Raw genomic sequence first — 21,008 nt, 5'->3', positions numbered from 1 at the left:
GTTGGTGAACACATGGAGATTTGAGGGAGACTGGCAAGGTGGAGAGGGCATGGAAGTTCCACGCCCTTTCCCCATACCTTGCTCTATGCGTCTCTTCCACCTGGTTGTTCCTGAGATATCCTTTTGTAACAAATCAGTGATCTTAGAAGTAAAGTGTTTCTCTGAATTCTGTGAGCTGCTGTAGCAAACTAATCGAAACCATGGAGAGGGTCATTGCAATCTCTGATTTATAGCCAGTCAGTCAGAAGTACAGCTAACAACCTGGAATTGTGACTGAAGTCTGAATTAAAGTCCACGGAAGGGGTCGTTCGAATCTCCAACCTGTAGCTGGTCAGTCAGAAGCACAAGTGACAACCTGGGCTTCCGGTTAGCATCTGAAGGTGGGGCTGGGGGGCAGTCTTGTAGAACTGAACCCATAACCTCTGGAATCAGATGCTATCTCCAGGTAGATAGTATCAGAATTGAGTTGAATTCTTGGACATCCTGGGGTGTCACAGAATGCCTTGTTGGAGGTATGGAGAATACTCCACCCCCCACGTTGAAATTGGGTACAGAAGCACTAACAGTTAAATATTTTGGTTTTTAAATTTTTCTGTGAAAACCTGGAGATGAGCCTTTTTAAAGAAAAAATGCAAAGTCCTTTGTATTTTAACCACTTTGTAATTTAAAATTCTTTATTGTACTTGTTAAGTTGTGGTTAATGAAATAAGAATAATTTATCATTGACAGGGTAAGGTACCTGAATTATTTTAGAATCTGACAGTATATTTCATATGATGTTTAAAGCATATAAGCTTTTAATAATTCAATGACAGCTCTGAAATTAGCTTAAAAAAATCTTTCTGGCAAAGTGAGACTGCGTAGTATGCTACTGTCTAAAATGATAAACTTGTGAATTTTCAAAAGCTTAGTATGCTACTCTCTAAAATAAGAAATGTGTGAACCTTCAAAAGCTTCTGCTGGGAATAATCCAGCAATATTGGGAATAGCCTCCCAAATTACTTAATTTTCTTACCAGCATTTTTATTTAAATAGTTAATTCACTACATGTGACCCAGTATCAGGGTCCAGTCAGTATTGCCAGTTGTACACATGCTGTATGAATAGATAAAATTAATCATCTTAATTCTGTCCTATGTTGCTTGTTAAAAAAGGTTAGACCTGTACTAATGGAGATGAAGGATAATGACTCAAAAGAAGTAGCTCATAGCAGCCATGAATTTAAAAAGAAAATCTCACCCACAGCTCTTTTTTTGTTTTTATGTAGTATGCTCTGCACATTGTATCATACTTGTGTTGAAAATTATTTTTAGTGAATTTTAAATAATAAATGAAATGTAATGTTGCCGAACTGATGAGGTTTTGATTAGCCTTGCCTCATTTATAAAGTTTTGAGGGACATCTTTAACAAATATTTCTTGATACATATTTAATATACAATTTTAACTAAATTATTTCTTGAATAAGAGTAAGTAGAAATTAAATTGGAAAGATTTTCAGAAGCTTCCTTCATTTGACCCTGGGCCTGTAAACCAGCTATTACATAATCAAAGTTAGTTTATATAACAGCTTTTTCTAAACTTTTTCCTATTTGGCAGAATTTTTATTGATGTTATGGGCTGGAAGGGTACCCCTGAATTAAATTTGGACTTGGAATGCATGTAGAGATATAGAGCCAGTATTGGTAGAAGTGTAAAGTATTTGTTAAATTTAAGTTGATGGAAAGTGAGACTGGAAAGAAAAAGAAAGAGAATAAAAAGGAAAGAGAGCCAAGGACTAAGAAAATGGTAAAGGAGATCAGTAAAAAGGGAGACAAATGATGGATGTGATATAATCAGCTTATTTTTATAATTAATATATATTAATTGATTTCTGAATAAATACATTTTGAAGGTCTAAGTGTAATAATAATTCACAGTCGTAGTTGTATTCTTTTGAAAGTGGCCCTCCCTGAGATTTGCAGAGTCTCCAGAGTCCTTTGAGAAAACACAAAGAAATCCTTTTGGGAACCATGAGAAGTACAGAGAAAACATAAGTCCAAGAGAGAAGGTTAAATTCTATACCACCAGCTTCTGTTCTTCCCCTCCACACTAATCCATTGTCTGCATGTCAACCAGGATCATCTTTTATACTATGCGATCTTGCACTTCGAAGGGATCTTTTATTTTTGCGTGATTTTTGTAACATCCTACATGGGACATTTGGAAAATAACTTGTGCATTGATTTAGGCAGATCTTTCAAATGTTGACATTTATCATACAATGTCAAAAAATCTTATTTGTTAATATCGCTACCAATTTCATCAGAAAAATCTTTCATTATTGGGAAGCTGTCAGTTTCACAGTGATAGGAATTTTGCAAAAGTCTGATTTTCGCTTAAAAGCTTCAATGTTTTCTTTGAAGTGGCAGGCTCATTTTGTTCATCTTAGAAAATTTCTGCCGAATACCTAAATTTGTCTGCAGTCATTTTTGAAGTAAAAATTTCATTCCATGAAAAAAATTCTAGCGTAGCTCACAACTCACAATCACACTAATGCTTTTCCCTGAGATTCAACATCTGTATGTAACAGAAGTGCTTTATGCATTTAAAACCACAAATTGAATGCATTTTGTTATACAGAATATTTTTATAAAACTGTACTCAAAGTTCAAGATTTAATGAAATTAGGTGATACTGGCCTTTAGAAAAAACTTGGTGTGGGTGAAGGTGAAGAATACATGACTTCTGGTACACTTTGGTTCCATTACCTTGATCGCAGTTCTCATGTGCCAGCGGTTTGCCCAAGTCTCACTTTTGTGCCATAAGTGCAAATGTCATCACAGTGAAAAAGGCACATACCTTCTTTGTATAATTATGAAAATACTGTTGATTTTGTGGACTCCTTGAGGGGGCCTTGAGGAATCCACAGTTCATACTTCGAGAACTGCTGTGATGCAGGGTGCTTGGATTTAGACTGTGGATACAGTGTTGAGGAAGGCATTTCTGAGGAAATGATTTTGAAGCCATGCAAAAGGAACAATAGCACATGTGAAAGCTTTGAAGTGGGCAAAGGTATACCGTGGCATCAAGGAACTTGCAAGGAGACCAGTGTACATAAAGTGCTGTGAGCAGGGGAAGAGTAATGCAAGAAGGGGCTAGTTCATTTGAGACTTTAGAACCCATTTTAAGGATTTTGGATTTTATGCTGTGATCATGAAGAGCCACTGAAAGACTTTTTAAGCAGGGGAACAATGTGATCTAACTTATGTTTCAAAAATAGTACTCTGGCTGTTAAAGACAATTTTTAAATGATACATTTAGTTAAGTCCTTTTCCATATTTGTAGTTGCAAAGTCTTTTCCTATTACTACAACTTTAATTAAAAACTGGAACTCCGGATGTACTTAGACAGTAACTTGATTCATATCTTTCAGAAAGTCTTGCAGGGCAGAAAAAGAGCAAAAGGAATCTTCGTTGGGGCCACATGATATTTTGTTCTTTAGTTAAAAAATATCTCCATTTGCCATGGAACGCTTTTTAAAAATTACTTGTGTTCCATTATTTAGAATAAGTAGTTGAATATTTGTGAGAGCAGACACTCGGATAGCTTATGTATTGGGTGCACAGACGACACTCATCATAGTAAGTAACTCCACAAATGTGGTATCACATGTGAACTACATTTATTTCTGAGAGACTGCCTACTGATTTTCCCTCATTTTCCATATGAAAGGTTTCTTTTACATACATGTGTGGCAACTGTGATGATACTCTAATATTTAAAAGTCACTTCTCTAAAGACAAAGCACCTTGCAATTATTTCAGAAATAAATTGAAAGTGGCATTGCGTCCAATGCTTATATTATTTCTCTCCAAAATATTTCCATGGCTTTTCTGTGGTATTTATAGACGTAGTAGTGTATCAAAAAGAAAAAACAAACAAACGTGTTATCTTTTATTTACACTATTAATTTTCTTTTTTGTTAGCATACAGCTAACAAAGAGACCTATTTTGTGATTACTACTGCTTTAATATGCACCTTTTCCCCCTTCTCTTCAGTGATACCTAGGCTTTTTTGGTTTGTTCTTGAGTACATCACTTTTAAGGATTTTATATTGATGGGAGACCTAAGCCTCTTTTTTCTTGTTATCTCTCTTAACCAAATGTGTAACTTCACTATGTTGCCTCTGGGTGAGTTTCTGCCAAACTAGAAAGAATCTGTTCGGTACAGAGTTGGATAATGTAGATTGGAGGAAGCTCTTTTCCCCAGCATTCTTCATCTTTTCATCTAGGTTGGGTCTGACAAAAATGCAAGCAAGGTAAATAGATATTAAAGGATGCAGTTAGGCCTTCCAAGCTGACCTTGGGTCTTTATTTCTGGAGTAGTGCTCATCTTTTGGCCACTGAAAGAACCTTGTTACACTTGCCATGAAATGTATCTATAGCTTGAATTTAGATTGATATTTTAAAAGTCATTTCATATTTTAATTATCCTGGATTTCCCAGGAGTATTCTGATTTTAAATATTCCATCCCTTTTTTCTTTTCACAGAAATTCCTCAAACATAAAAATGCCTTTTTTTCATACTTGATTCTTGATTCATATAAATACGTATCCTTAGGCAAGTCACTTAAACACTCAGAGTTACCATTATCTATGTCCCACATTAGACTTTAATTTTAAAAATTGTGATATTTATGTGCTTTTAAGATAGGAGAATGTAGTGGTATCTCTTTTGTTCCTTTAGGAATCTATAGATTTGTTCTTTTCTTTCTGAAATGGTTAACTAGAGTTCATCATAAAGGTGATGACAAGAAATGAGTATTAGCAGGAATGAGGGGAGCAGGAAAAGATATGTTTCTGACTAGAAATGGCCTGTGGATGAAGTCTTATATGTTTGCTATGTGTGATGTCTTTAGAGGGTTTTGGGACTCTAAGCTTTTTCCTTGTCCACATCTTTCTTATTCCCAACCTCCCTCCAAATAGCAAGTAATAGTTTAATTTCTTAGCCATAATAGAATTTTATCAAAATGAATATATTGCTAAAGTACACATTCCTTGGTCTGCAAGTTTTTGATGTGAAAGGATTAATTAGCTCATGTCTCAGTCTTTGTCCATTAATTGAACAATGAGTAGTACTTAATTTTTTAGGTATATAGCCTATCATATATTTCCTTTTTTCTTAGAATTTTGTTGTCTTGGATCTGTGAGAGAGAGAGAGAGAGAGAGAGAGAGAGAGAGAGAGAGAGAGAGAGTAGATTTCATTCTTAGGAATCTGGGACAACAGAGAAAATGGATAGTTTTGGAATTTAGATTGTAGGGATGTTTGAGATAAAATGAAAGGAAGTTAATTTTACTCTTGATGTCACGATAAAAGGATTGTAAAGATTTAAGCTCAGTTTAGCCCAGTCCTCTTTAGCCTGCAGTGCAAATAACACATAATCAAGTTTCTTTGTTTTTGAGAACGGCTTCTACTTGATTGGGAACAGAGAAAGCTTATTACACAGAATTCTTCTCAACAAGATGCCTTTTTTCTCTGCCATGGAAGAAATGTGGAAATAGCTTTATCAGAATGCTTCTTTGTAATGATATTTTGTATAGATTTTTAGAATTTATACTATTATGTATTTTTATTAAAGCTGTGGTAAACCTTAGAAGGCGGGTTTAGAATGGTTAGACTTTTGAGATTTTATTTAATAGCTGAAATGTTTAAAGTTCAATTATTATAGCTATTGAAAACCTGTAAACTGGCCATTGTGATTACAGAGATGATTTTAAGCGTAGCAAGATGGTTTACTGAAGATAATCAGTAACTGATATTTTGGTGTTGAATGTGGTTGTTTTAAAGGCCTTTCAACAAACAAAAAGACAGAGATAAGGAAATGAACTTAATTAGCTGAGGAGAAAATCTTTAGTAGGTATATTAGTTTACTAGTGCTACCATAAGAAAATAACATGATCTAGGTGGCTGAGACAACAGAAATTTGTTTTCTCACAGTTCTGGAGAGGTTAAGGTACTGGCAGGGTTGGTTTCTCCTGAGGCCTCTTTCCTTGGTGTTCAGATGGGTGTTCTCTTGTTGCCTCTTCATGTGGTCACCTCTCTGTGTATGTGCTCCCTGGTGTGTCTTCTTCTTGTAAGGACACCAGTCATATCGGATTCAGGTCTTACCCTAATGGCCTCATTTTAATTTAATCACCTATTTAAAGACCTTATCTACTATTACATTTCTGAGGAACTATGAATTTGAAAGGAACACAATTTAGGACATAATAGTAGGCAATGAAACCAATCAAGGAAAACAGTACTACATGTAAATTTTAGAAGTTACTTATTTTTCTTCCTTTTATTTAATAAGGTTTGTGTAGATGTGCAATTGTTCTGTGTTTTTGTTGTATATCTCCTAGCCGGAGAATTTTCATCCTTGGGCCTTCTCATCATGTGCCCCTCTCTCGGTGTGCACTTTCCAGTGTGGATATATATAGGACACCTCTGTATGACCTTCGTATTGACCAAAAGAGTAAGTATATAGAAATCTTACAGCTTTTAAACAGCTAAAGGTTTTTTTTAAAGGAATTCTAAGTTAATTAAAAAATTTAAAATATGAATATCCTAAGTAACATCTCAATTTTAAAAATAAAATTTGTTGTAACTAATCTACAAAAAATAAAAACAAAGAAAGAAAATCTTCCATATGCCTAAAAGACAACCACAGGTTTTCTGCCAGCCACAAAAATCTGTCAGATTCACTAGTCTCCAGATTGTAGCGGTTGCATTTATATTCAGGGAAATACCACATACTCATTGTACCATGAGACAAGAAATTAGTACCCACAACAACTTGATGAAAGATTCTGGGCATGTTAGTCTACCTCTATGTATATTACTTTCCTTGTTGTAAATAGATAATGGTGATAATGCCTTTATTTCCTCTCGAATGATTTTTATGGGAAAATGAGACTATAGTTGTGAAACTGATGAAAGTTACTATAGTACATAAATCTTAAGTGTATTTTTTTTTTAAAACGACTCATTTTGATTTTTTTTCCCGTAGACTTTCAGAAATCTCATTTTTTATTTAGCTGAGTCTCATGTGTTGAATGTAAAGTAAAATCTTTTGACTTTAAACAATATTTTTGGAGGTGTGGAGGAGCATAATTTAAGAAATACAGAATAGTACAGAGATTAGTGTTACATGTACTCATCATCCACAATTGACTCAGAATTTTCTCCTCATCTGCACTCAATTTATATTCCCCCAAGTAACCACCTTTATGGATTTGATGTGTATCCTTCCAGTTAATCAAATTATATTTTGAGTATGTTGAGTTCTTATTGTTCCCAGAGATTTTGCAAAAAATACTTCTGTAGAGTGAAATAAGCCATTTACGAAGCAAATGTTCATAACTTAGATTCATAACTTAGATTACATATCATAAAGTATTAGCAATTTGTTGTTAGAATATATCTTATTAATGAAGCTAAAGTATTACTAGCCTTATTCCCTGGAATGGTTTTAGGGGACACACTTTAGTTTTAAAACCTTGTTGGGGCATCCATAAAATTTTGATTTTGGATAGCCTGCCAGTGAAGTAATGGAAGGTTTTTAATCAGGTATAATTTTGTAGAAAAAAGTCATAGCACCATTTGTAGTTCTTTCTTTGGTATTGGTAAACCCATTCTTTGATGTAGTTGTAAAAATGATGGTTCAGTTCTATGATAAGACAATACTCATATCATTTTTTATATGTTAAACTTCATCATTGTCTTGCTGTACAATATCCAATTTTAAGTATAATTCATTAGAAGGGTCTGAATTACTAGATCATTTTAATATCATTTATGGCATGGTACAGTGGTGAATTTATTTTCTGGTCTATCCCAAAGCTTTATTTTTAATTTTGAGGAAAATAGCATTCTTAGTGGGAATTTTCTGTTCTTACTGTGGCAGAAACTTGAGGTGTGAGATAATAATCTTATTCATTTTATTAAAGAACAAAACAAAATTCAAAAACTGTATTATTAACCTCATGAGTAAGGAGACCAGCGGTTTTTCTAGTATGTATTTCAGTAGGAGTTCTAGTCAGCTATGCTCTTGTTAGCATGTGATAATTAAAGTTAAGGAAACGCTTAGATTTTAGAGATAATGAAAGGAACTGATGAAAAATTTAAATTATTTTTTAATATAACTATGTAACATATAAAAATGCCGAGTAAGTTATTACATGTATTATTGTTTTGTCTGGTATGTAAAAAGCTAGTTTTAAAAAAAATAATAAAAATAGAGGAAAAATGAAGGAGAATATTATGTGGTGCGTCTGTCTCTTGCCAAAGCATGTAGTTTTGTGTTACTGGGTGGAGTCTCACAGGATAAGGATATACATTAATATATTTGTTTTACTATATTTTGAAATCTCTTTAGTTTACGGAGAACTATGGAAGACAGGAATGTTTGAACGCATGTCTCTGCAGACAGATGAAGATGAACACAGTATTGAAATGCATTTGCCTTATACAGCTAAAGCCATGGAAAGGTATATTGATTAATATAAGAAATCCCAGAGAAATCATAGATATTAATTTCTTTGGAATTATTTTAACTAGGGTAAGCTAATCATTAGAGTAAGGAGATTTAAAAAAAATTTTTATTTGAAATGAAATAAAAATTTGAGTTTGGATTTTCTTACTGTGGATCGAAGTTGTTTTTGAGTAGTTTGCCTATGAAGGCTGAACATATGACCTGGTTGTTTTATTAGATGGAAATATCAAAAAAAAAAAAAAATCCACACTGTGTGTGTGTGTGTGTGTTTGTGTGTGTGTGTGTGTGTGTGTGTATTCATTTGCTTGTTATTTTACTCATTAGACCTTTATCTCAAAATAACAATTACATTCTTTTATGGTATGGTGCTGTAAGTAATAATAAAATTTTAGATTTGGGAGTAACACTGGAGATAATTTATTTCAGCCTTACACAAAGTATGTGAATCTCTTGTATAATATGCTTGACAGGGTGTTTATTAGGTATCTGCTCAAGGTGCTCCAGTGATCGGGTGCTCAGCAGACTGTAAGCAGAGTAAGCACAGGGACCATCTCTGTTTTGTTCTCCCCGTGCACATCAGTGCCTACACAATGCCAGTCACACGATAGTCATTAATTTATTTTGGTCAAACGAAAGAATTGTTTGAAAAGCTTTCTTTTTTCTTTTAGGGCAGTTGTTCAAATTAGATACTCTTCTTTTGTAGGTTGCATTTCTCTCATTTTTTTCAACCATTTCCTTTCTTTGGACATAATATTCCATGTATGTTTGACTAGTTCTAAATATCGTGAGATTGTTCCTTCTTTGGATCTCATTACTGTATTCTTTTAGTAAAGAATGTGGTACTTTTTAGGTTCTCAGTAAATATTTGTTAGTTAATTACATTAATGAAGTTCAAGATTGCATTAACATTTTCTGTGTGGCTCATATACTGTGGTCAGCTAAAACCCAAGGTTTTTTCATACTGTTAAGTTGGATTATTTTCTCCTCTTATACTTTTGTGGTTGATTTCTTCTTAATCCTAAATGTATGTCTCCTCAATTACTTGTGTTTAATTTTTTCTTGTTGATTTTAGTCCATTATTAGTCTTTTTGGATCATTTCTATAATTCTCTTATCAAAGTACTATTTACTTCTCTCAGTCTTAGCTATCCATATTTGTTCACAATGACAACTATGAAGAGCTACATAAATCTGGAGGAGTTTTCAAAAATAAGTGTGATATTATAAGCAGTATAATTTTAGGTTAATTGTGTTTTAATACATTCTAATTCTTCAGAAATTGTTAAGCCTATATATAATGTTTATTTCTTGGAATGTTAGTATAATCAGAACATTCTGTTTTTCAACTACATAGGATAATAGAAAACATCGTTATTGGCTTAAATGTTTGCATATTTTGTCATTAGAAAATATGAATTTTAGACTTAATAAATTTCAAAACAATAGAACCAACAAGCTGCCAGCAATATCCTTAAGGAAGTTTTAACAAAGTGGCACTTTTGTTATTTCAAAAGTAATACATGTACCTTGTGGAAAATTTAGAAAACTTGAAACCAACGAGCAAAATTTCTGTTCATAATTACCCCTGGTTAGATAGTGTTAAATAACCACTGTTAAATATATCACTTCTCAAGAAAACCTTCCCTATCTTGCAGGCATCCCTAATATTGACTCAGAAAGTACCCAGTACTTTCCTTTGTAGCCTTTGCTGCACTCACTACCTGTATCAGTGGTCCATTACTGGGTAACAAACTGCTTCAAAACTTATAGCTTAAAATCACAACTATTTTATTGCTCACAATTTTTTGGGTCAGGAATTTGGGTAGGGATCACCTTACTCTGGTCCCCAAGATGTTGACAGAGGTGGCTCAAATGGGGCTAGATCATCCAAGATGGCCTTAATGCTGGCTTTTACTTGAGACACCTCTTTTGTTTTTAGGTGGCCTGTTTGCTTATCAAACAGGGCTTTTCTCTCTTCTTGGCCTCTCTCTAGAAGGATAGTCTAGATTTCCATGCATGGTGATTCAGGGTAGCAAGAGAACAAAACAGAAGTTTCTTAACCTTTTATGTCCTAGACCTAAAACTACACAGCATCATTTTCACTGCATTCTGTTTTTCAAAACAGAGCACAATGTCAGCCAAGATTTAAGTAAAGGAGAAATCAGTTCCACCTCTTGATGGGAGGAGCAGCATGTGTATACTAGAATTGTTGGCAGCCATCTTTGCAGATGTACTATCACAGTTCTTCCTCTGGTGGACAGTTCACATCTCTCCAACATGTTGTACACACTCCTAAGACGCTCAGAAATCTCATCCAGTTATGACCTCAGGTTCAAAGTCCATTATCTTATAATCTGCGTGTGGATGAAGCTCCTGGGTTACAGCTCTTCTTGATTTGGATACCTGTTAACTAAGACGACAAGTTATAGCCCCTGCTCTCCCGTACACTTACTACATAATTTTGAGACAGGGACAGTTAACCACAGCAGATACTGCTATTAGAGAGTGAAAGAAAGGGAAGCATGTAGCAGTCTTTGGTCCAAAGCAATTCTGAAAGCTAACCAGGGAACAGAGAATGTCCTAGATTACAGCTTGTTTCTGTCTTCTGGGGTAGTGGCTTTTATAATTCAATATTTTTCTCAGCTCTTGGCTGAGTCCTGTGGGCTCTTGTCTCTTCTCCCTGAAATGAGCCTTGTTTGTACCTGAGTAACAATTTCAGTCTGCTTCATGCATGTGACAGTTTAAAAACCTAAAGTCCTCTTTCTCGTTTGGAACAGTATTTTCCCCCCTCCAAACAAAAAATCTCCACTAAACACTTTGTGGGTTTTCTGTATATCAGATTACAAGTGCATTCTATTAGACAAAAATCATATCTACGTTTCTTTCTGATAGAGGACTCTCTCTACTTTAGATTACAAGTTAGGATCCCCTAAGTTTCTTAGAAGCCCATTTGCCTACCTGAGAGTATATAAGCACTGTCTTAAATCTTTCTGAGGTGTTCACAAAGGATCTTACAAATACATTTTTGCCTTGAGGATGTGAGCCCATGTTTTATTGGCAGCACTCTGGATTTGATCTTTTTGCTCATGCTGTTTCTTTGACAATTTTTTGCTGTCAGAAGAGGCTAGTTATGAGAAACAGTTATTTTCCAGCCAATCAACTCCTTAGAAATACAGTTGACCCTTGAACAATATGGGGGTTGAGGATGCCAACCCCATGGATCGTCGAAAATCTGCACATAACTTTTGACTCCCCCAAACTTAACCTATTGACCAGAAGCCTTACCAGTAGCATAAACAGTAAATTAACACATATTTTGTATGTTATATGTATTGTATACTGTATTCTTACAATAAAGTAAGCTATAGAAAAAATGTTATTAAGGAAATCATATGAAAGAAAATATCATTTACAGTATTGTATGTATTTATTGAAAAAATCCACATATAAGGGGACCCGCTTACTTACTTCAAACCTGTGTTCAAGGGTCAACTTTTTTCTTTTTAATTATGCTTTTAATTCTTTATGAAATGTTTTTCTTTTGTACCTTCTTATCACACTTGGCTATAAAGAAGACATTGACACTTGGAATATGTTGCCTGGAAATCTTCTCTAGATCTGCAGGTTCACTGGGCATCTTCTTAATCTTCTATGTTATTCTGGTGACAATTATACTAATTATTTTCTGCCAGTATATATATATAGTATGGGTCACCCTTTTCAAGCCTCCTGTCGTGGTTTCCTTACTGCTCTTCCAGTTTCCAATCTCCTTGTTGCCCTTTCAGCTGCTGCCTGCCTCTGTGTCCCAAAAGTCAGTACTGTATCTTTTAGATTTCTGTTACAGCAGTACCCTTTCAGGTACCATTTTTTGGTCTCAGTTATCTATTGTAATGTGACAGATCACCTCAATGTGCTTATTTGTTTGTTTATGATTCTGTGGGGTAGACATTTGGTCAGGGCTGAGTGGTGACAGCTCATCTATTTCACCTGCCAGTTGAAACAGATTGATTTAGGCTGAATGTTCTAAGATGTTCGCTCACTTCCTGTCTGGGGCTGGGATGTTGGTTGTCTTCTGAGGTACATTAGTTCTCATCTTGGTGCTATCTCTCTACCTGTTGTCACTCATACTTCAAGGTCTCTCTCTCTCTCTCTCTACATGGTGTCTCTCCCAAGTAGGATAACCTTGGACTATCATGAAGGACATGGCAAGAAACGGTAGCAAGAAAGCAAAAGTAGAAACTTTCAGGTCTCTTACTACCTAGGCTTGGAACGGGCACAGTATCACTTATGCCACATTGTGCTCATCAAAGCAAGTTGCAAAACTAGGTTCAAGAGGAGGGAGAAATAGACTCTACTTTTGATGGGAGGAGTGGCATGAGCATTCAGAGTGGGAGGAATTTCTGGTGATTATATTTGCACACAGCCTACCACTGTACCACTGCAGTTAATAGTTCTTTGGGTCTTATATATAAATCTTATATATAAGTCTGTTTCCCTTGTCTGGTAGTTACCTAATCTGTTCAATATATGAAGGTAGCTGGTCTACTCTGTATCTTCTGTACCCAGCACTGTACCTGGTACACAAAAGGATTTCAGTAATTAATTGTTGAATGAATTAATAATGATATTCCCATTTTTGATACTTTTATTACATATTTTTCCAAAAATGAGGTCAAATGTTCCATTTTATTAACTGCTTTTCATATTATGAACATATTTCCGTGTCATATTTCCTCCTTTCTATTAAGTATCCATGAGACTTTCTGGTATGTGTCTATGTAATACTTTAATCAATTGACCATTTAAATAACTTTTCCCTTAATTTTTCAATATTATAATTAATCGTTACAGGTTTAAAAAAGTTATCTAAGGTATTATTTATAATTTTGTATTATTTTAAGCAGATTAAAAATGATATTCATTAAAACTTTTAAAAAATGAGTAGTATAAAAGAGAAAACATAAAATGACCCATAATCCCCTTGCTTAGATAATCTTACTGACATTAAAAAAGTACATGTTCATGGTTTGAAAAGGTAAACAGCATCAAGAAGTACAGACTGAACAGTGAAAGCCTCTGTGTCCCCTCAACCAGTGTTTACTGACAGTAAAAATCATTATGCATATACTACCATATATGGGTGCATATATAAGTTTGTACATATATGATTTATCCTCACATGTATTTATTTATATAAATTGAGACATGCAAAAAAGAGATCATATCTTATGTACTTTATTCTTATCCTTTTTCCATATATTATCTTTACCATAGAAATTCATCATTTTCACTATTGTATATAACTGTATTTGGGAGAGTTCAGTTAGGACATGTAGAAACCATCTATCTTGGAAAAAACTTGGAATCTTAAAACAAACATTGGATCCCAACTTCTCTTTTTCTTTTCATTTTACTCGGTTGAATTACCTCTTCTTCTCCTTTACTTCTTTTTCTATATCATCCTGATTCACTGTTTGTTTACAGTTTAAAATTTTAATTGATTTATTGGGTAATTTACATACAGTAAAATGCATTCTTTATGGCATAGAATTCTATGTGTATTTACAAATGCTGAGTTGTATATATCCACACATTCAAGATACAGAACAATGCCTTTGTCCCAGTTTCATTGCTACTTGTTCAGAAAAATGTACAGAGTAAATAGGATGCTTTAGTAACTTTGAAAGTGTTCTGTTGAAAAATATGGCACTGTGAAACTGTTCATGTTCTCTGTAAAAACCTTTATCTTCTTAGCTATATACTTTTTATTACTGCTAATATTTTGGAACATGGACAACTTAAAACACAGAACAGTGTATTTAAATTTGCTCTGTCTTCTGCTTTAGGTAGCCAGTCTTACTAATTGTGGTTAGGATTTGATAACTCTTAAAGTACTTAGACTGTTGTTTTAAAAAAAATCTTTATTTTGCATAGTTTACATGGATAGTTGAACCTAAGTCTTGTAATTCTTATGTTATTCAATTATATTTTTTTGTTCCCTGAGTGAGAATACTACTATCAGATGCTTTTGTATGGTATCAAATACTGTTAACTAAACATTTTTCCTATTCTTAACATCTTGTATTAAATGATACATTTGTTAAAATTGATGAACCAATATTGATACATTATTATTAACTGAAGTTCATAGTTTAATTATGGTTTACTCTTTGTGATAGATTTCCCCAAATGCCTAATGTCGTGTATCTACCATTATGGTACCATACAGAATAATTTCACTGCCCTAAAAATCCCCTGTGTTCTACCTATTCATTCTTTCCCCAACTCCAACCCTCCCCAGTCGCTGGTAACCACTGATCTTTTACCTTTTGGCAGTCATATAGTCATATGGTTGGAATCATACAGTATGTAGCCTTTTCAGATTGGCTGCTTAACTTAGTAATATACTTTCAAGATATCTCATGTCTTTTTATGGTTTGGTAGCTATTTCTCTTTATCGCTGAATAATATTCCATTTTATGGATGTATCACAGTTTATTCATTCACCTATTAAAAGATTAATGATATAGTTAGATTAATATCTACCATATGTGTTACTGTTTTCTATCCATTGCCCTTGTTCTTTGTTTCTTTTTTGTCTTCCTTTGTTTTTCTTTCTTCTCTGGTTTAATTGAGCACTTTCTGTGATTCCAATTTTTTTCATACCCTAAAATAATAATTAATATTAATAGTAATAGTAATTCTCCTTCTTCTTGTTCTTGTTCTTCTTATTCTTGACTTCTGTCTTCTTCTTCCTTCTTCTTTACTTTTCTTGTGGTTGCCCTAAAGTTTGCAATGTACATTTACAACTAATGTAAGTGTACTTTTAAATAGCACCGTACTGCCTCACAGTATGAATACCTTGTAGCACTGTGTTCCCAATTTCTCCTCCTTGTCCCTTATAACATTGCCGTCATTCATAAGCTTCGTTATCAAACACATTGTTGCTGTTATTTTGAATGAATTGTTACCTACTAGATCAATAAAGAATAAGAAAAATCAAATAAAGATGTTATCCTATCTTCATTTATTTCTTTTCTGACATGCTTTCTTTATGTTATGTAGATCTGAGTTTCTGACCTATATCATTTTCCTTCTCTGGGAAGGACTTTTTATCAGTTTATAGCTCTGACTTTATTACTTAAAACTTGCTATTTTAGGTCGGGAAAAGATTTTTTTCCTTTACTTTTACCATTGCCTCAGGAATACATAAGAGATTCCTTTTCTGGTGTTTTTTTTTAAAATAAAAAATTAGCAATATATTTAATATACAGGGAATAATTAAGTAGGCTAGAAAATAAAACTCATTTTGGCCCCCAAATGGTAATTTGTTCCCCCTTAAGTTTTACTACTTAATTTATGTAAAAATTTGATTGTTTCTAAGATGACATTTACTCCAAAATTTAAAAAAATTTTATTAATCTGAATATTTCAAATGTTATAGTGCTACCTAATTATACTAATCTATGTGCATGGAATAATGGGGAATAGAAAAATAAGCATACATTGTGTGTTTTTTAGCATACAGCCTTGTAGGAGCGATAAGAAATGCATATAAAGCAATGTAATATGATTCAAAATGTAGTATGTGCAATTGAAGAATTTATGGGAGCAGGAAAAAGGGATGTACGAGCGCAGAGACAGCTTCAATTGGGTGGACTTTGAAGATGGCTGTAATTTTTACAGCTGGGGCAGAAGGTGTTTGTGGGAGTGGTAGTACTGTAAACACAGTATCAGAAGTAGGAAAGCCCAGGGCTTGTTTTAAGAACAGAAAACGGTTTGACATAACCTGGTGGGAGTTGCAAAAGGCTTAGGTAATAACTGAGGTCTGTCCGTAGATGTTTTTGTATTTCCTGAGTAGTTAGAAAATGTTTTTCAATATATATGAATGTTTAGTTGGCGATTGGTTCTACCACTTCCTGTTATCTTATACCTTATCCAACTTTTCACACATAATATGATATCAACCTGGGGCTGGAGGCATTTTAAGTAGGTGACCTGTAGAGACATGGAGTAGGAGGGGCAGGATTAGAAAGTAGGAACAGTACGTTGGGACCAGATTATGGAGGGCATTGAATGTCATTTTAGGATATTTGTATTTTATTCCATGATTGGTATAGACCTAATGAAAGTTCCTCAGCAAAGGAGGGAGGGAGATGATTAGAACTTGACCAAGAGTATTATTACTCCTTGATGGTGTGATGGTACTGTGAAGGATGGATTAGAGTTGGGAGAGATTGATACAAATAGTTTAGTAAGAAATCATCGTGCTTACAAATAAGGTAATGGTGGATGGGGTAGCAAACTGAGCCGATTATGGCACACATTTAAAAGTTAGAATCAACAGAAGATGGTAAATGCTTATGTGGGGGCGGGGGGTGAGATGATTGTAAGAGAATGCAAAAGTTTAAGGCCTAATAGTATGCCAGTATCAGAGAAGGTAAAGACAAAAATAGGTATAAGTTCAAAGGAACATAGGATATGGAAATGTTGACTGTTTCTAACAAAATACTGGAATTTCTCTATGATTCTCAACAAACTTGGCCAATTTATGATATTTTGTTTGTTTGTTTTGCTTCAAATGGTTGAGTTTACAGAATAGAGTTTAGTATGGCTTTCGAGTATCAGAAATATGCCTGCCCTTGTAAAATCTTTCTTATCAGTATTCCTACTGGAATGGAAATTTAGAAAGATACAACCTTTGAAATTAATTTTGGGAATCTCATTAGATTCAATTAATGGATTAAACAGTAAAGATTTTTAACAATTTAAATGTAAATTTTAGTTGTCATTGACAGCTAGCTTACGTTGCCCCTTTTTCTCTCTCTCCTCCCCCTTCCCCAGTTCTTTGGTTCTGCCTGATGTTTATTGGATCTCTTTAGTTTGTTCTTTTTTCTCACAGTGAAGAGTGTGTTCTTCATAAAGTCTGTATGCATGTCACTGTGGTCTGAAGGTAAATTTGATCAGAGGAATAAAACGAGAGAAATTCTTCCTTATAGGGCTCCCTAAAACTCTGCAGTTATGATTCCTTTATTGCACTTTGCCTTTAACACCTGTTTCGAGGGTTCTACAAGCAGCCTCACATTTGAAGACTCACTAAGATGATTTACAGTTGTATTTATGACTATGGTTTATTAGGACAGATATGATACACAACAGGACCAGCAAAGGAAAAAGACACATTAGGCAGAATCTGGAGTAATACAGGTGTATTCTTCCAACATTCCCCTCTCCCATTGAGGTGGGCTGAATAGAACATGCTTCCTCCAGGAGTGTAACATGTGTAATGTTTCTGGCCAGGCAAGCCAAATTAAGATTCAAAATACAGGATTTTTATTGGGGGATGGTCATGTAGGCACTCTCTGCTTGCGAAACTAGCCACGGCTACTGAAATTCCAGACTCCCGAAAGGAAAATAGGTGTTAGCCATAATCACAATGTTTATAAACCATCTGGGCAAGCTGTTTCAGTGTCCCGAGTGGGTAAAACACCCTTAATCAACATAAAGAATATTATAAAAGGCAAGTTCCCAGATATTAGCCAAGGACCGTCTGAAAGCAGGCCCTTCTAAAGATTGTGCAGCAATCCTACTATGTTAACTCTCCTACAGAATACCTGTTCCTGTATTCCAAGTAGCTATTTCAACTTTCTGAATGTTTGACTCACTTACATGCCATCCTGACTCTTATTATTATAGCTAAGGTTTGTACTAGATCTTAAGATTTTGCTTTCTGATTGTGGTCTCAATCAAGGTGTTCAAATATTAGGAATGGTTGGAGAAAAAAGTAAGACTGCCACTCTATCTTTAACAGAGTTGGAATGGCTCTCATCTCTGGACATATGAGGTGTGATCACAAAATACGGTGAATGTAAAAAATTAAAAACAATTATTACAGTAAAAGACACATTGTCATTGACCCCCCTCAACATACTCCCCCTCGCTTCGAATACACGTATCCCAATGTTCTTGCCACTTTCTGATACAGTTCTGGAAGTCCTCTTTCATGAGTGTCTTTTGTTGAGCTGTAGTGGCTGCCTCGATGTCCTGAATCGATTCAAAACGTTTACTTTTCATGGTCATTTTGAATTTGGGGAAGAGCCAGAAGTCGCACGGTGCCAGATCCAATGAATAAGGTGGATGAGGACACACCGTAATGTTTTTATTTGACAGACATTGCCATACCAGAAGTGATGTGTGACACAGAGCGTTGTCATGATGGAGGATGAGTTAAAGCACACTTTAAAACCCCCTCCTGTCAGCTATAGCTCACACCCAACTATACTGCGCTGAAAAAGTTGAAACCTGTCACACACTGTTATTAAGGTTCGATGCGCCACTTCCCATATTAAAGATCCCTGCCTTAACATTGGATGGCACTTGGCAGCAGCATTCACCGTATTTTTTGATCACAGTAGGAAAGGCGTCGTGTCTCACATCACTTCTCGTACGGCGATTTCTGTCAAAAACATTAGGGTCTGTCCTTATCCACCTTATTCATCGGACCTGGCACTGTGTGACTTCTGGCTCTTCCCCAAAATGACCGTGAAAGATAAACATTTTGAATCTATTCAGGACATCGAGGCAGCCATGACAGCGCAACTAAAGACACTCATGAAAGAGGACTTCCAGAACTGCTTCAGGGAGTGGCAAGAAAGATGGGATAAGTATGTTTGAAGTGATGGGGTGGGTATTTTGAGGGGGATTAATGGCAATGTGTCTTTTACTGTGCAATTTTCAAATGTGTTCTTCTTTTGTGACTTTTATACTTAGGGTTATTTGTATTTTTGGTCGTCTTGAAGTTAAATTTTTTTTCCCTATGAATATTTTCTGTCTAGAAGAGGAATGGTGACTAGATCATACAGTGGTATTATGGGGCAACAATAAAGCTTCAGCACCTTTAGGAATAAGGAGAATTTTCCTTCTGACTGGCTTAGTTATGATTTTTTAGATTCTCACCATGAGAAGCTCTGGACTGCTTCATAAATCTTTAGGAATTTGGAAGAATTGGTATAGATAAGAAAATTCTCATATTCATTAATGCTGTTCAGGGGATAAATATCCAAATTAATTCCAGAGGAAGAATTAGCAAATAACTATTTGTATACGGCACTTCATCTGGTTTAAAATGTCATCAGTTTTAAGATTTCAATTAATTATATACCACTAATTAAAAACACTGACAATTATTTTCTTATCACTTAGAATATTTAAATTAGAATTCACTTTTTTTCTTGTGATGAGGACTTTGAGATCTAATCAACTTTTAAATATGCAATATAGTATTAACTAGAATTAACAGTAACTATACTAACTAGAATTCACATTTTTATATTAGAATTTTTACATTAGAATTTAGACTTTCCATGCTCTGTGCTAGTAGGAGCATTTGTGATACAGTGGTACTATTTGTTTTTAAAGAGACTACTATTGGTTCTGGGATTTCAATTCTTTTTAGTCTGTTACGCATCTTAGATATATTAATTTTATGCAGCATGGTATAAGGTATAGGACAGAAAAAGAAGGGGTAAAACTTTACGTTACTAAAGTGCTCACAAGAGCCTTGTAAATATTGTTAACTCTGTTTTTATTGATGACAAAATGGAGGCTTAGGATAGTTTTAAGTAACCTGCTGCAGTTTTAAGTAACTTTTGCACAGCTTGCAAGCCACAAAGATGGATTTTCTCCTTTTTGAAAACCACAAAAAACTTATTGAAGCATGATTTACATCCTATAAAGTTCACCTACAGATGAGTACAACTCAGTGATATTTAGTAAATGTATAGAGTTGTGCAACCACTCTCAATTTAGTTTTAGAACATTTTCGTCACTCAAAAAGAAACCTTGTATCCAGTTGAGGGCAAATTCTTGCTCCCACTCTTAACATAAGCCAACCATTTATCTGCTTTCTGTCTCTATAGATTTGCATTTTCTGGAAATTTTATATAAATAGGGTCATGCAAGATGTAGTCTTTTGTGTCTCCTTTTTCATTTAGCACACTGTTTTTGAGGTTCATCCATGTTGTAGCGTGTATCGATAGTTCATTCCTTTTTATTGCCAAATATTAATATTAATTAAGTTATTCCATTATATGAATACATAACATTTTGCTTATTCATTTACCAGATGATGGACATTTAGATCATTTCCATTTTGGGCTATTATGAATAATGTTATAAACAATCTTATACAAGTCTTTATCTGAACATAGTATGTTTTCATTTCTCTTGAACAGGTACTTACCATAGTAATGGAATTGCTCAGTCATGTGATAAATCTATTTATGTTTTAACTGTTTCAGAATCTGCCATACTGTTTTCCAAAGTGATGGTACGATTTTATATTCCAGGAGCAATGCATGAGGGTTTCTCCACATTCTGGCCAAAACCTGTTATCAATCTTTCTGCTTATAACCATTCTGGTAGATGTGTAGTGTAACCTCATTTTGGTGTTAATTTGCATCTCTCCAGTGACTCATGTTATTGAGCAACTT

At 34.5% G+C, this 21,008-nt stretch overlaps 1 protein-coding gene across 2 annotated transcripts in view; it reads left to right on the top strand.

Moving 5' to 3' along the window:
• MEMO1 (mediator of cell motility 1) overlaps positions 1-21,008 on the top strand; it is a 106,534-nt gene that overhangs the window by 50,100 nt on the left and 35,426 nt on the right. The window contains exons 5-6 of one of the 2 annotated variants that reach the window (XM_074331862.1): positions 6,387-6,499; positions 8,402-8,513. The exons of the other annotated variant lie outside the window; for it this stretch is intronic. Coding sequence (XP_074187963.1) covers positions 6,387-6,499; positions 8,402-8,513 — 225 coding nt within the window. The remainder of the gene's footprint in view (positions 1-6,386; positions 6,500-8,401; positions 8,514-21,008) is intronic. 2 annotated transcript variants of the gene reach the window in all.

This window comes from Rhinolophus sinicus, linkage group LG05 (assembly GCF_036562045.2).
Source record: "Rhinolophus sinicus isolate RSC01 linkage group LG05, ASM3656204v1, whole genome shotgun sequence".
NCBI lineage: Eukaryota > Metazoa > Chordata > Mammalia > Chiroptera > Rhinolophidae > Rhinolophus > Rhinolophus sinicus.
The sequence above is the reverse complement of the archived record's forward strand: the minus strand, read 5'-3'. Positions and strand labels throughout refer to the sequence as shown.